This window comes from Scyliorhinus torazame, chromosome 5, assembly GCF_047496885.1.
Source record: "Scyliorhinus torazame isolate Kashiwa2021f chromosome 5, sScyTor2.1, whole genome shotgun sequence".
Lineage (NCBI taxonomy): Eukaryota > Metazoa > Chordata > Chondrichthyes > Carcharhiniformes > Scyliorhinidae > Scyliorhinus > Scyliorhinus torazame.
Window position 1 is genome coordinate 81812752 of NC_092711.1, and position 14589 is coordinate 81827340.

Consider the following 14589-nt stretch of genomic DNA (forward strand, 5'->3'; position numbering starts at 1 on the left):
GATAAATTGGTTCAGGCACGTTTGATACAGTTCGGTGTTTGTACCGAATGGGGCGGCCGCATCGGTGTTTTTCTCTCTGAACGGTCCCTGTTGACGACTGTCATCTGTTTCGGGGTCGATATGCCGCAGGGCGCCTGCGCGGCCGCCACCTGTCTCAGGTGCAGCAGGGCGCCTGCGCGGCCGCCTCTTTCTCAGGTACTGCAGGGCGCATGTGCGGCCGTCCTGGACCCGGAAGCCGGAAGAGAGAATCTTGTGAATTTCTCTCCTGGACTGAGAGTGAAAGTCCTTTGGAAACTCCTTCAGGAAGTGGAGGATTTGCCAACGGGAACTTCAAACCAAACATCACATCATCATCTGACAGACTTACTCGATTCATTAGGACCTGAATATCATTGGGAGGTAAAATGGTTTGTCTGTTCTGTCCGTGGATAAAGATTTCAGATATCAGAGTGACTGGGAAACTTATAATGACCATTGCAGGTTAAATTTGAGACTAATTACACCGATCACATTGGGGAAGTTAAATAATTTGCTGTTGTACTCTTATGTATGCAGGTAAATTTTAAAATGACCGCATTAGCATTCTTGGCAGCTAAACTGGGCAAATGCTGACCTTGTTAGTAGTGAGTTACTATCCCGGATTTTATTAAAGTTTGTTGTTCCTATTGCATTTCATTCAGCTCATCGTGGCTACAAAATAGGTAGTCAGCCTAATCTCAATTTCCAGATTGTGGTATGTAGCTTTTTAAGTTACATCAATTCAAATGTCTATCTGAATACTTTATAAATGTTATGAGGGGTTCTGCCATCATTTCCGGCAGCATGTCACAGATCCTCACCACCCTCTAAACCTCCTAGTCCTTCCCTAAATCTCTGCCCCCTTTTATATGTATCCCTCAACCAAAGGGAATTGGACCTTCCTATCCAATCTATTTAGATCCCTCAGAAATTTAAAAATATATAAATTTATATATTTTTCCAATTAAGGGGCAATTTAATTTGGCCAAGCCACCTACCCTGTACATAGTCATAGAATTTACAGTGCAGAAGGAGGCCATTCGGCCCATCGAGTCTGCACCGGCTCTTGGAAAGAGCACCCTACCCAAGGTCAACACCTCCACCCTATCCCCATAACCCAGTAACCCCACCCAACACTAAGGGCAATTTGACATGGCCAATCCACCTAACCTGCACATCTTTGGACTGTGGGAGGAAACCGGAGCACCCGGAGGAAACCCACGCACACACCGGGAGGATGTGCAGACTCCGCACAGACAGTGACCCAAGCCGGAATCGAACCTGGGACCCTGGAGCTGTGAAGCAATTGTGCTATCCACAATGCTACCGTGCTGCCCCAAATTTGGGTTGTGGGGGTGAAACCCACACAGACAATAGGAGAATGTGCAAACACCTTACAGACTGTGAACCGGGGCCAGGATCAAACCCGGGTCCCCAGCACACAGGCACAGAGTCACTGTGCCACCATGATCCCCCAGAATTTTATACATCTAGAATAATCTTTATTATTGTCACAAGTAGGCTTACATTATCACGGCAATTAAGTTACTGTGAAAATCCCCTAGTAGTAACACTCTGGCACCTATTCGGGTATGCAGAGGGAGAATTCAGAATGTCCAATTCACCTAACAAGCACGTCTTTTGGGACTTGTGGGAGGAAACCCATACAGACACTGGTGAACGTGCAGGCTCCGCACATAGTGTCCCAAGTGGGAATTGAATCCCGGGATCCTGGTGCTGTGAAGCATCAGTGCTAACCACTGTGCTACTGTGCCACCCATAAAACAGTTCCGCTCCATGTTCTCCGATTAAAGAAGCTGAAGCGCGCAGAGTGGGTCTTGAACCCACGGCCCTGGGATTAAGACTCCCATGCTCTGCCGACTGAGCTAGCCAGGCTGCTTTTCATAATTTCATTGTGGTCTCTCTTCAGTCTTTTCTGTTCCAAAGAAAACAGCCCCAGTTTATCCAAACTTTCCTCAGAGCAAACATTGTCAATTTCTGGCTGATGTTCGTAAATCCCCTCTGTACTGCCTTCATTGGCCGGGGCATTGAGTATAGGAATTGGCAAATCATGTTGCAGCTGTATAGAACCTTATTTAGGCTACACTTGGAGTATAGTGTTCAATTCTGGTCGCCACACTACCAGAAGGAAGTGGAAGCTTTAGAGAGGGTGCAGAAGAGATTTACCAGGATGTTGCCTGGTATGGAGAACATTAGCTATGAGGAGCGGTTGAATAAACTTGGTTTGTTCTCACTGGAATGATGGAGGTTGAGGGGAGACCTGATAGAGGTCTACAAAATTATGAGGGGCATAGACAGAGTGGATAGTCAGAGGCTTTTTCCCAGGGTAGAGGAGTCAATTACTAGGGGGCACAGGTTTAAGGTGCGAGGGGCAAGGTTTAGAGGAGATGTACGAGGCAAGTTTTTTTTACACAGAGGGTATTGGGTGCCTGGAACTCGCTGCCGGAGGAGGTGGTGGAAGCAGGAATATTTAAGGGGCATCTTGACAAATACATGAATAGGATGGGAAGAGAGGGATACGGATCCAGGAAGTGTAGAAGATTTTAGTTTAGACGGACAGGCACAGGCTTGGCGGCCGAAGGGCCTGTTCCTGTTCTGTACTTTTCTTTGTTCTACTCTCTCGAGTGCAATCTTCCTGTGTACAGGAATCTAGCTCTGGCCTAACTAGTCCTGTCCTGCCATTTATCATGTAATCCTTTGCCTTGTTTTCCCTCCAGCTTTCTTCCTCACTATCAAGTGTTTAACCATTTTTGTGTCACAGGTAAACATCTTATTCATGTTCCCACATTTACTCTCAAATCAATGATGTAAACCAGGAGTGAAGGGCCAATACTGATTCCTTTGAAACCGGCACTGGAAACAGCCCTTTGATTTTCTCTATTCTTTATGGGATGTGAGTGTCACGGGCAAACCAGCTGGGTTGCCCATTCCTAATTGACCTTAAACTGAGTGGCTTGCTGGGCAATTCAGAATAAACCACATTTCAGTGAGTTGGCCAGATCAGGTAATGCCAGTGCAGATTCGATGGGCCGAATGGTCTCCTTCTGCACTGTAGATTCTATGATTCATTCTGATCTTGGGTCACTCTCTATGTGGAGTTTGTACATTCTTTGTGTCTGCATAGATTTCCTCCGGATGCTCTGGTTTTCTCCCACAGTCCACAGATGTGCAGGTTACATGGATTGGCTGTGTTAAATTGTCACTGGGAGGGGTTGTGGGGATAGGGTGGGGAATTCACTAAGGTTGGGTGCGCTTTCAGGGGGTTGCTACAGACTCACTGGGCCGAATGGCCTCCTTCTGCACTGAGGGGATTCCATGATTCTACATTGGATCCAATGATATGTTCACTCACACACTGCAGCCTGACTCTTATTATGGGAACAGGCACTGTGTTTGTTACTCTCAAAGTGAGTGAATCCTTTGCTGTTTCTCCTCTGGGCCCCATCTCCACTATTATTGTCTGATTGTCCCACTGAGACTCTCACTGTTATTATTGGACAATCAGCGAATCAGCCTGAGCCTGTGGCCGCTCTCATGATCTGTAACCGTCACAATGTCCGGGTGATTGACGGCAGCTCCCGACCAATAGGAAGAGGGGGGCGGGTCTGGAGGACCGACCGGGAGCGGCTGGTCCTCCAAACAATCGGAAAGATTGAGGGGTGGGGTCCGCTGTGATTGAAGCATGCGCAGTGTGGGTAATGACAAAGCAGAAGGGCGTCTTCTTGAGATCCGAAATTGGTAAGTGGCGTTTAACAACATGTAGGGAGCGAGAGATCGCGGCGGTGGGCGGAAACGTTGTATAAAGCTGTTGTAAGCCGCAACCCGCGGAAATATTGACGGGACCCAGTTTGTACCGAGCAGGGCTGCAGCTCCTCAAATTCGGCTCGGGGTAACGACCGCCATCTTTATTGGATGTGCATCAGGGCGCATGCGCGATTGTCATCTTTGTCGGGGCGATGTTTCAATGAGTGGGAGGAGCTTGTTCCCCATTGTTCAGAATGGAGACAACTTGTCCATCAAACTGGATTCGTCTTTGAGTCCCAATGTCTTATTGATGATGCAAAGCGGTGGTAGAGGTGGAAAGAAAAAGAAGCCAATCCTGCTCTCTGGATTTCACTCTCATTTCACTGTCTCCGTGTGTTTCCTCCGGGTGCTCCGGTTTCCTCCCACAGTCCAAAGATGTGCAGGTTAGGTGGAGTGGCCATGCTAAATTGCCCTTAATGTCAAAATGGTTTGGGTGGGGTTACTGGGTTGAGGGGATAGGTTGGGAAGTGTGTATTTAAATGGAGTGCTCTTTCCAAGGGCCGGTGCAGACTCGATGGGCCGAATGGCCTCCTTCTGCACTGTAAATTCTAAGATTCATTGGACCTTCTGTCCCATGTGTCCAAAGCTCTGCAGCTCTGTTCAGTCACATGAAGACCCAAGGCAGAAACTCCCAACCCTGAGTAGACAACACCCTCAAATCAAGGGACTGCTGAGGACAAGAGGGACAGTGTGCAGCAGGGGGGGGTGAGCGGTCATCCTGGACCAGGAAGCAGGAGGGGAGAATGTTGTGAATTTCTATCCTGGTCTGACAGTGATTAATGTTGGAAACTCCTTTTACAGGGGATTAGTAGGGGAGGATTTACACACCGCAAACTCAAACCAGGAGAAATATTTATCTTTCCTGAATTTCATTTCTGGACTGACAGTGATGCCTTTGTAAACTTCTTTCAGAGGGGCTTAGAACGGGGTTTGCAGACAGGAAACTCACAACCAATCCTTACATCAAATTCTGACAGCACCATTCGGACCTGGAGATTATCGACCTTTGTGTGTAAACATTGAGTTCAGATCATTACCACTCACTGTGTAAAACCTCCCCTGTAGATCTTGCTCACAATCATAAATCTGTGTCCCATAATCCTTTTATAATCTGCTATTGAACAGCTTTTCTTTATCTTTTGTACAGGCCAAGAGTCCACCCAAGATGGCTGCCACACACGTACCCATACACTCAGAGTAAAACAAAAACAGTTCTTTAGTCATCAGGTAGCTAACCCGTCTCCCTCCCACCCCCTATATGTCTACATTGTGCTTCATAAAGAAAATCTCCCTTCACCCCAAACAGAAAAACAGATTTTATCAGAAAATATCAAAACTATATAGAGGAAATCACAACACCCATCCCATCGCATAGGAAACGTAGATCTTGTCCAATACAGATAACTGGACTCCAGTTCATGTTTTACGATGTTCTCCTCCTCCAGTGTCTCAAAATGGAAGTCCTATGCGAGCTGCAGCTTTGCGGGTATACCATCCCGAATCAAACTCCTATCTTACACAGAGCAGCCTGAAGCTTCCTCACCAGCCGGCTCCCACATCTTGGTGAATCCTCACTCGGATAACTGAGTGAATCCCTTCCCACACTTAGAACAGGTGAATGGTCTGTCGCCGGTGTGACTACGGTGATGAGTCCCCAGCTCACATGGGGATCTGAATCCCTTCCTACAGTCCCCACATTTCCATGGTTTCAGCAAGCTGCTGGTGTCCTTGTCCCTCTCCACGTTGACGATCAGTTTATGTCTTGTCCCCACAGAGAGCATGTGTACGGTCTCTCCCCGCTGTGAATGGTGTAATGTTTTTTCAGACTGTGTGACTGGTTAAAGCTCTTTCCACAGTCAGTTCACTGGAACACTCACTTGAGTCGCGTGTGTATCGGGTATTTTTGCAGTCACACTGATCTTGAAAACCTTTTCCTACAGACAGAACAGACAAACACGTCTTCTTCCACATTCACAGGCCAATGATATTCAGGTCCTGATGAATGGAGTGACTCTGTTAAATCTTGATGTGAAGTTTGATTTGAGTTTCCATCTGTAAATCCTCCCCTTGTAATATCCTGTAAAAGGAGTTTACAAAAGTCATCACTAGGGGCAGTGGTTAACCGAGGACCCGGGTTAGATCCCGGCCCTGGCTCACTGTCCGTATGGAGTTTGCACAGTCTCCCCATGTCTGCGCGGGTCTCACCCCCACAATCCAAAAAGATGTGCAAGGTAGGTGAATTGGCCATGCTAAAATTACTCTTTAATTGGGGTAATAAGAATTTTGTAATAATTTAAAATAAAAAATTACAGCCATCACTGTCAGTCCAGGATAGAAATTCTGAACAGACAATTCTAGTTTCTCTGGAACATTTTGCCATGTCCCACACACTCTCCCTCCTCCCTGGGCTGAAATCCAAACCCATCTCCCCATCTCTTTCCTCACTCGCAGTTTTCTCCCTCCCTCTCCTCTGCCTGGGTTCAGTTCTCCTGTCTGCAGACTGACAATAAAATCAATGGGTCTTATTGAGGTTTTGGGGCCTCCAGCGGGTGTTAGTGAATCTTCCCCGCCCACCTGCCAGGGTTTCCTTCCTTGCCAGAGATCAGAGTCCTCATTGATGATTTGAGCCCAACCTGGAACCACGGTAAATCGCCCCTTAATTGGGAGAAAAAAAATTATGTGAAGGTTCACGGTTCCACAAAGTGTTTCCAACTCCCCACCCGTCTCCTTAACACAGGCATTGTCAAAGTCGGGGGCGCGACCCGCGGGTGGGTTGTGGGCAGATGTCGTGAGGGCCGCGGAGCCGTCCGTCACGGCGCTCCCAAACACGCAAATCCGTGTGCAACAGCCGCAGCAGCCAACTTTTAATAATTTATTTACACGCACAGTAAGATCTACTCATGCACAACAGTACTACCAACTAAACTATCTCTAATGCTAACGCCTATACTTAACTTCGGGTGCCCACTTAGTCAGAGGAACAATGGCTGTTGTTCGGATCTGAGGCTGTTGGGTTCGAAGGTATACAGGAGAACAGCTAAGGTCGTCCGTCTGATAGCGAGCGTTGACCTTGAACTGAGTTGCTTCTGGTGATGCTGGTGGAAGGGTCTCTCCGCTTCGAGAGCCAATTCAAAGAGAGCGATTCTCTCGTGGGGGTTCGGCGGGAGCGGTGCGCAAGTGATTTATGGGAGGTAAGTTTTTCCTTTAAAACACTTACCCTCACAGGAGCAGGCCTTTGGATTTCGGCGGGAGCGATGTGCAAGTGATTTCTGGGAGGTAAGTTTTTCCTTTAAAAACACTTACCTTCACAGGAGCAGGCCTTGGGATTTCGGCGGGAGCGGTGCGCAAGTGATTTCTGGGAGGTAAGTTTTCCTTTAAAAACACTTACCTTCACAGGAGCAGGCCTTGGGACTTCGGCGGGAGCGGTGCGCAAGTGATTTCTGGGAGGTAAGTTTTTCCTTTAAAAACACTTACCTATGTTATCTATCTTGACTTCCAAAAGGCCTTTGATAAGGTGCCTCACGGGAGACTGCTGAGTAAAATAAGGGCCCATGGTATTCGAGGCAAGGTACTAACATGGATTGACGATTGGCTGTCAGGCAGAGAGTTGGGATAAAAGGTTCTTTTTCGGAATGGCAACCGGTGACGAGTGGTGTCCCGCAGGGTTCAGTGTTGGGGCCACAGCTGTTCTCTTTATATATTAACGATCTAGATGACGGGACTGGGGGCATTCTGGCTAAGTTTGCCGATGATACAAAGATAGGTGGAGGGGCAGGTAGTATGGAGGAGGTGGGGAGGCTGCAGAAAGATTTAGACAGTTTAGGAGAGTGGGCTACATCCTAGAGTTCTAAAGCAGATAGCTGAAGAAATAGTGGAGGCGTTAGTTATGATCTTTCAAAAGTCACTGGAGTCAGGGAAAGTCCCAGAGGATTGGAAAATCGCTGTTGTAACCCCCCTATTCAAGAAGGGAACAAGGAAAAAGATGGAAAATTATAGGCCAATTAGCCTAACCTCGGTTGTTGGCAAGATTCTAGAATCCATTGTTAAGGATGAGATTTCTAAATTCTTGGAAGTGCAGGGTCAGATTAGGACAAGTCAGCATGGATTTAGTAAGGGGAAGTCGTGCCTGACAAACCTGTTAGAGTTCTTTGAAGAGATAACAAATAGGTTAGACCAAGGAGAGCCAATGGATGTTATCTATCTTGACTTCCAAAAGGTCTTTGATAAGGTGCCTCACGGGAGACTGCTGAGTAAAATAAGGGCCCTTGGTATTCGAGGCAAGGTACTAACATGGATTGACGATTGGCTGTCAGGCAGAAGGCAGAGAGTTGGGATAAAAGGTTCTTTTTCGGAATGGCAACCGGTGACGAGTGGTGTCCCGCAGGGTTCAGTGTTGGGGCCACAGCTATTCTCTTTATCTATTAACGATCTAGGTGACGGGACTGGGGGCATTCTGGCTAAGTTTGCCGATGATACAACGATAGGTGGAGGGGCAGGTAGTATGGAGGAGGTGGGGAGGCTGCAGAAAGATTTAGACAGTTTAGGAGAGTGGTCCAAGAAATGGCTGATGAAATTCAACGTGGGCAAGTGCGAGGTCTTGCACTTTGGAAAAAAGAATAGAGTCATGGGCTATTTTCTAAACGGTGACAAAATTCATAATGCTGAAGTACAAAGGGATTTGGGAGTCCTGGTCCAGGATTCTCTAAAGGTAAACTTGCAGGTTGAGACTGTAATTAAGAAAGCAAATGCAATGTTGTCTTTCATCTCAAGAGGCTTGGAATACAAAAGCAGGGATGTACTTCTGAAGCTTTATAAAGCATTGGTTAGGCCCCATTTAGAATACTGTGAGCAATTTTGGGCCCCACACCTCAGGAAGGACATACTGGCACTGGAGCGGGTCCAGCGGAGATTCACACGGATGATCCCAGGAATGGTAGGCCTAACATACGATGAACGTCTGAGGATCCTGGGATTATATTAATTGGAGTTTAGGAGGTTGAGGGGAGATCTAATAGAAACTTACAAGATAATGAATGGCTTCGATAGGGTGGATGTAGGGAAGTTGTTTCCATTAGCAGGGGAGACTAGGACCCGGGGGCACAGCCTTAGAATAAAAGGGAGTCACTTTAGAACAGAGATGAGGAGAAATTTCTTCAGCCAGAGAGTGGTGGGTCTGTGGAATTCATTGCCACAGAGGGCGGTGGAGGCCGGGACGTTGAGTGTTTTTAAGACAGAAGTTAATAAATTCTTGATTTCTCAAGGAATTAAGGGCTATGGAGAGAGAGCGGGTAAATGGAGTTGAAATCAGCCATGATTGAATGGTGGAGTGGACTTGATGGGCCGAATGGCTTTACTGCCATTCACTGTTATCGATCTTGACAAATGAAGGGGTGGGTGCCCTGATGGCTGGGCGTGTCTTAGGTGGCTGTTGGCCTTGCTTTGTGCTTTTTGGTTGGGGAACTGGCACCAGGATGTCTGTAATAGTATCGGTTACCAGAGTGTCATTCCTTTGTTTCCCGGAGATGGGCCAACAATATGCTAATCGACCCATAGTTTCAATCCCGTCTGGGAGCTGTTTCCCAAATATGCATTCAGGCTCTGTGTCTACTTGTTTTCTAGTATTGTCCACAGTTCCCTATGTTCTTTGCGAGTGTCCATTTTGTATTCTGGAAGTGGCTAAATGATGAAGTGGAAGTCTCTTTCTCCAAGAATGGCGAATGATCCAATGATGGTTTCACCGCAGCTGTAACTTCAACCAAGAATGTCAGCGTTTTTAATCTTGATTTTAAACATTCCAAGTGCCTGCAGGTTGTATTTGGAAGCTTTATCAATTAATTGATTGATTTTTAAGTGTCTTTTATTTTTTAATATTTAATTGTAATGTTTGGGCGAAATGTGATAACTCCAATTTCTAGAGGATGAAAACATTTTCAGTTTCTGCATTTTTTTCCTGTGAAACCTTATCAAATAACCCCCCCCCCCCCCCCCGCCCCGAACTTGTAAAAAAAAAAAAAGCCGTCTGTTGCCAGCGAATTTGCGCAATCAAAGATGCAGAAGATTTTTTTTTTAAATTCTATGTATTCTTCATGTCTGAAGGGAGGCAGAGAGTAGGTCACACCCCCTGAACATTGACATCACGGGCTTGACGCGATTGCGATTCCTCCCTTTTGTCAGCTGCAAACAAGGTAAGGGAAAATGGTGGGTCGCGAAGGTCGGCCGGCGTGGGTCGTCAAGGTCGGCCGGGTTGGGTCCCGAAGGTTGGCCAGTTGATTAAAAATGGGTACCCGGAAAAAAAGTTTGAAAAACACTGCCTGAACAGGTTGACGCATTTATTTGACTGACAAAAAGCATGGTGAAGCACTGCTGCCTCACAGGGCCAAGGACCCGGGTTCGATCCCGGCGCTGGGTCACTGTCCATGTGGAGTTTGCACATTCTCCCTGTGTCTGCGTGGATCTCAGCTCCACAACCCAAAGATGTGCAGGGTAGGTGGATTGGCCACGCTAAATTGCACCTTAATTGCAAAAAAAAATAATTGGTTACTCTAAATTTATTTCAAAAAAGGATTGTCTCTTTCCTAATGTTGACAATTAAAGGGGTGGGTTCCCCAGGAGATAGCTGACATTTCAGGGCAATGAAATTAATAATGGACAGAGATATGTCTAGTTTTGTTGCATGGTCCAGATTAGATATGTTATTTACAGTTTGTAATAAAGTAAATTTATTATTATTTCTCATCTTGTAATAAAGGACTGTGACTAGGTTATAGATTTCCAGTCATCTCTTCCCTCAGAGGGTTGTTAGTCTTTGGATTTCTCTTCCACAGGGACCAGTTGTATCTGGGGGTCATTGAATATATTCAAGCACAAGGTTGACAGATATTTTATTGACAATGGAGTTAAGGGTAATGGGGATCAGGTAGGAAAATAGAGAGAATGCTGATATGAGGAGGGATTTATTCACTCGAGGATGTGGTGAAGCTTTGGAATTGTCGACTCCAGAGGAATGTGGAGCCTCAGTCATCAGGTATGTTCAAGGCAAATATTGATTGGTTTCTAGATATTGAAGATGTCGAGGGATATGGGGATTGTGTGGGGAAAATGGTGTTGCGATCGATCGGCCAAGGATCTCATTGAATGGTTGAGCAGACTCGGTGGGCTGAATGGCTACTCTTGCTCCTATTCTAATCTCTGTGTCCTGGTCAGGGAGCAGTGAGCTGAGCTTGGATCTGTCAATCCACATGAATCAGCACCTTCAGGAGAATTGGGAGGGTGAATATTAGATACAGCAGAGTGAGAATGGAGGGAGAGTGTGTGAGATGGAGATTTAGAGCTTTTTGAGAACAAGAGAGTAAATAATGTTCGATTGAAATAGAATTGTCTTCTGAATTTCTATCCTGTACTAACTGATGACTTCTGTAAATTGTATTTAAAGGATATTGGAAGAGGAGGAATTATAGACAGAAATCTCAAACATCACGTCTCGATGTGACAAACTCACTCGATTCCTTCTGATCTGAATATCATCGGGCTCTGAATATCATCGGCGAGAAGGAGAAATGTTTGTCCGATCTGTCGGCTTCAAAAGATTTTAAACGTGCATGTAATTGGAAAAGCACCGAGACCCAAACAACACACCCGAGTGAGAGTGTTCCAGTGAAATGAAAATGAAAATCGCTTATTGTCACAAGTAGGCTTCAAATGAAGTTACTGTGAAAAGCCCTTAGTCGCCACATTCCGGCGCCTTTTCGGGGAGGCTGGTACGGGAATTGAACCGTGCTGCTGGCCTGCCTTCAAAACCAGCGATTTAGCCCTGTGCTAAACCAGACCCTAACTGACTGTGCAAAGAGCTTAAACCAGTTACGCAGCCTGAAAAAACATCACACCGTTCACAGTGAGGAGAGACAGTGCACATGTTCTGTGTGTAGACGAGGCTTCCACTGATTGTCCAATCTGGAGAGACACCAGGAGACCCAAAACATGGAGAAACCGTGGAAATGTGGGGACTGTGGGAAGGGATTCGGAGCCCCATCTGTGCTGGAGATTCATCGCCGCAGTCACACTGGGGAGAGGCCATTCAGCTGCTCTCAGTGTGGGAAGGCATTCATTGATTCATCCACCCTGCGGAAACATCTGCGAGTTCACACTGGGGAGAGGCCATTCACCTGCTCTCAGTGTGGGAAGGGATTCATTCAGTTATCCACCCTGCGGACACACCAGCGAGTTCACACTGGCGATAGACCATTCACCTGCTCTCAGTGTGGGAAGGGATTTACTCAGTTATCCACCCTGCGGACACACCAGCGAGTTCACACTGCGGAGAGACCGTTCACCTGTTCTCAGTGTGGGAAGGGATTCATTGATTCATTCACCTTGCTGAGACACCAGCAGGTTCACACTGGGGAGAGGCCGTTCACCTGCTCTCAGTGTGGGAAGGGATTCACTCAGTTATCTACCCTGCAGAGACATCAGCGGGTTCACACTGGGGAGAGACCGTTCACCTGCTCTCAGTGTGGGAAGGGATTTAGTGATTCATCCACCTTGCTGAGACATCAGCGAATTCACACTGGGGATAGGCCATTCACCTGCTCTCAGTGTGGGAAGGGATTCACTCAGTCATCCAGTCTGCAGACACACCAACGAATTCACACTGGGGAGAGGCCATTCACCTGCTCTCAGTGTGGGAAAGGATTCACTCAGTTAACCAACCTACAGACACACCAGCGAGTTCACACTGGGGAGAGGCCGTTCACCTGCTCTCAGTGTGGGAATGGATTCACACAGTCATCCAGTCTGCAGACACATCAGCGAGTTCACACTGGGGAGAGGCCATTCACCTGCTCTTAGTGTGGGAAGGGATTACATAGAAACATCGAAAATAGGAGCACAAAGAGATCGTTTGGCCCTTGGCACCTGCTCTGACATTCATTATGATCATGGCTTATCATCCAACTCCATAGCCTAATCCCGCTGTCCCCTCCATATCCTTTGATCCCCTTCGCCCTAAGTGCTGTATCTAACTGCTTCTTGAAAACATACAGTGTATTGGCCTCAACTATTTCCTCCAGTAACAAATTCCACAAGCTCACCACTCTCTGGTTGAAGAAATTTCTCCTGATCTCTGTCTAAATGGTCTGTCCTCAGACTGCGACCTCTCGTTCTGTACACTCCCACCATCGGGAAAATTTATCCTGCATCTACCCTGCCAAGTCCTGTTGGAATATTATAGGTTTCTATGAGATCCCCCATTCTTCTGAACTCCAGCGAATACAATCCTAACTGATTCAATCTCTTATACATCAGTCCCACCATCCCAGGAATCAGTCTGGTAAACCTTCGCTGCACTCCCTCTGGAGCAAGAACATAATTCCTCAGATAAGGAGACCAAAACTGCACACAATATTCCAGGTATGGTCTCGCCAAGATCCTGTATATTTGCAGCAAGATATTCCTGCTCCTGTACTCTAATCCGCTCGCGGTGAAGGCTAGCATAGCATTTACCTTCTTTACCGCCTGCTGTAGCTGCATGTGTACCTTCAGTGACTGGTGTACGAGGATACCCAGGTCTCGTTGCATAGTCCCCTCTCCTAATCTATGGCCGTTCAGATAATAGTCTGCTTTCTCATTTTGTTCCCTCATCTAAATAGTTAATATATCGGGTGGCACAGTGGTTAGCACTGCTGCCTCACGGCACTGAGGATCAGTGTTCAATTCTACCCCGGATCACTGTCTGTGTGGAGACAAGTTCTCCCTGTGTCTCCGTGGATCTCAACCCCATAACCCAAAGATGTGCAGGGTCGATGAATTGGCCACACTAAATTGCCCCTTAATTAGAAAAAAGGAATTGGGTACTTTAAATTTTTTAAAAAATCATTAATATATCTTGTGAATATCTGGGGTCCGAGCACCGATCCCTGCGGTACCCCACTAGTCACTGCCTGCCAATTTGAAAAAGACCATTAATTCCTACTCTTTGTTTCCTGTCTGCCAACCAGTTTTTTAAAATCCATATCAACACACTGCGCCTAATTCCATGTGCTTTTATTTTACACACTAATCTCTCATGCGGGACAAAAGCCATCTGAAAGTCCAAATATACCACATCCACTGGCTCCTCCTCGTTAACTCTACCAGTTACACCCTCGAAGAATTCCAGTAGATTTGTCAAGCATGATTTCCCCTTCATAAATCCATGCTGACTCTGTCCGATCCTGTCACTGCTTTCTATGTTTTGTGGGGCTGCACTGTTGCTTTACAGCGCCAGGGTCCAAGGTTCGATTCCTGGCTTGGGTCACTGTCTGTGCGGAGTCTGCATGTTCTCTCCGTGTGTGTGTGTGCGTTCCTCCGGCCCCTCTGGTTTCCTCCCAGAAATCTCAAAAGACGTGCTGTTATATGATTTGGACATTCTGAATTCTCCCTCTGTGAACCTGAACAGACGTCGGAGTGTGACGACTCAGGGCTTTTCACAGGAACTTCATTGCAGTGTTAATGTAAGCCTACTTGTGGCAATAAAGATTATTATTATAAGTGCTTTGCTACAAAATCTTTGACAATGGATTTGAGACTTTTCCCCACTACCGATGTCAGGCTTACTGGTCTATAATTCCCTGTTTTCTCTCTATCTCTTTTTTTAAATAGGGGAACTACATAAGGCACCCTCCAATCTGCAGGATTTGTTCCAGAGTGTATAAAGTCCTGGAAGGTGACCACCAATGCATCCACTATTTCGAGAGTGATGCACGATCAATG

General features: G+C 46.6%; 1 protein-coding gene across 1 annotated transcript; it reads left to right on the forward strand.

Moving 5' to 3' along the window:
* The first annotated feature begins 200 nt into the window (after positions 1-200).
* Positions 201-14367, forward strand: LOC140418651 (uncharacterized). The gene is made up of 2 exons (XM_072502211.1): positions 201-399; positions 11276-14367. Exon 2 carries the CDS (start codon positions 11821-11823, stop codon positions 12685-12687), a length of 867 nt encoding a protein of 288 aa, XP_072358312.1. The 5' UTR covers positions 201-399; positions 11276-11820; the 3' UTR covers positions 12688-14367.
* Positions 14368-14589: the final 222 nt, after the last annotated feature.

Excerpts from the sequence above, each read along its gene's own strand:
- LOC140418651 (XM_072502211.1), top strand. The coding sequence starts at position 11,821 with ATGGAGAAACCGTGGAAATGTGGGGACTGTGGGAAGGGATTCGGAGCC.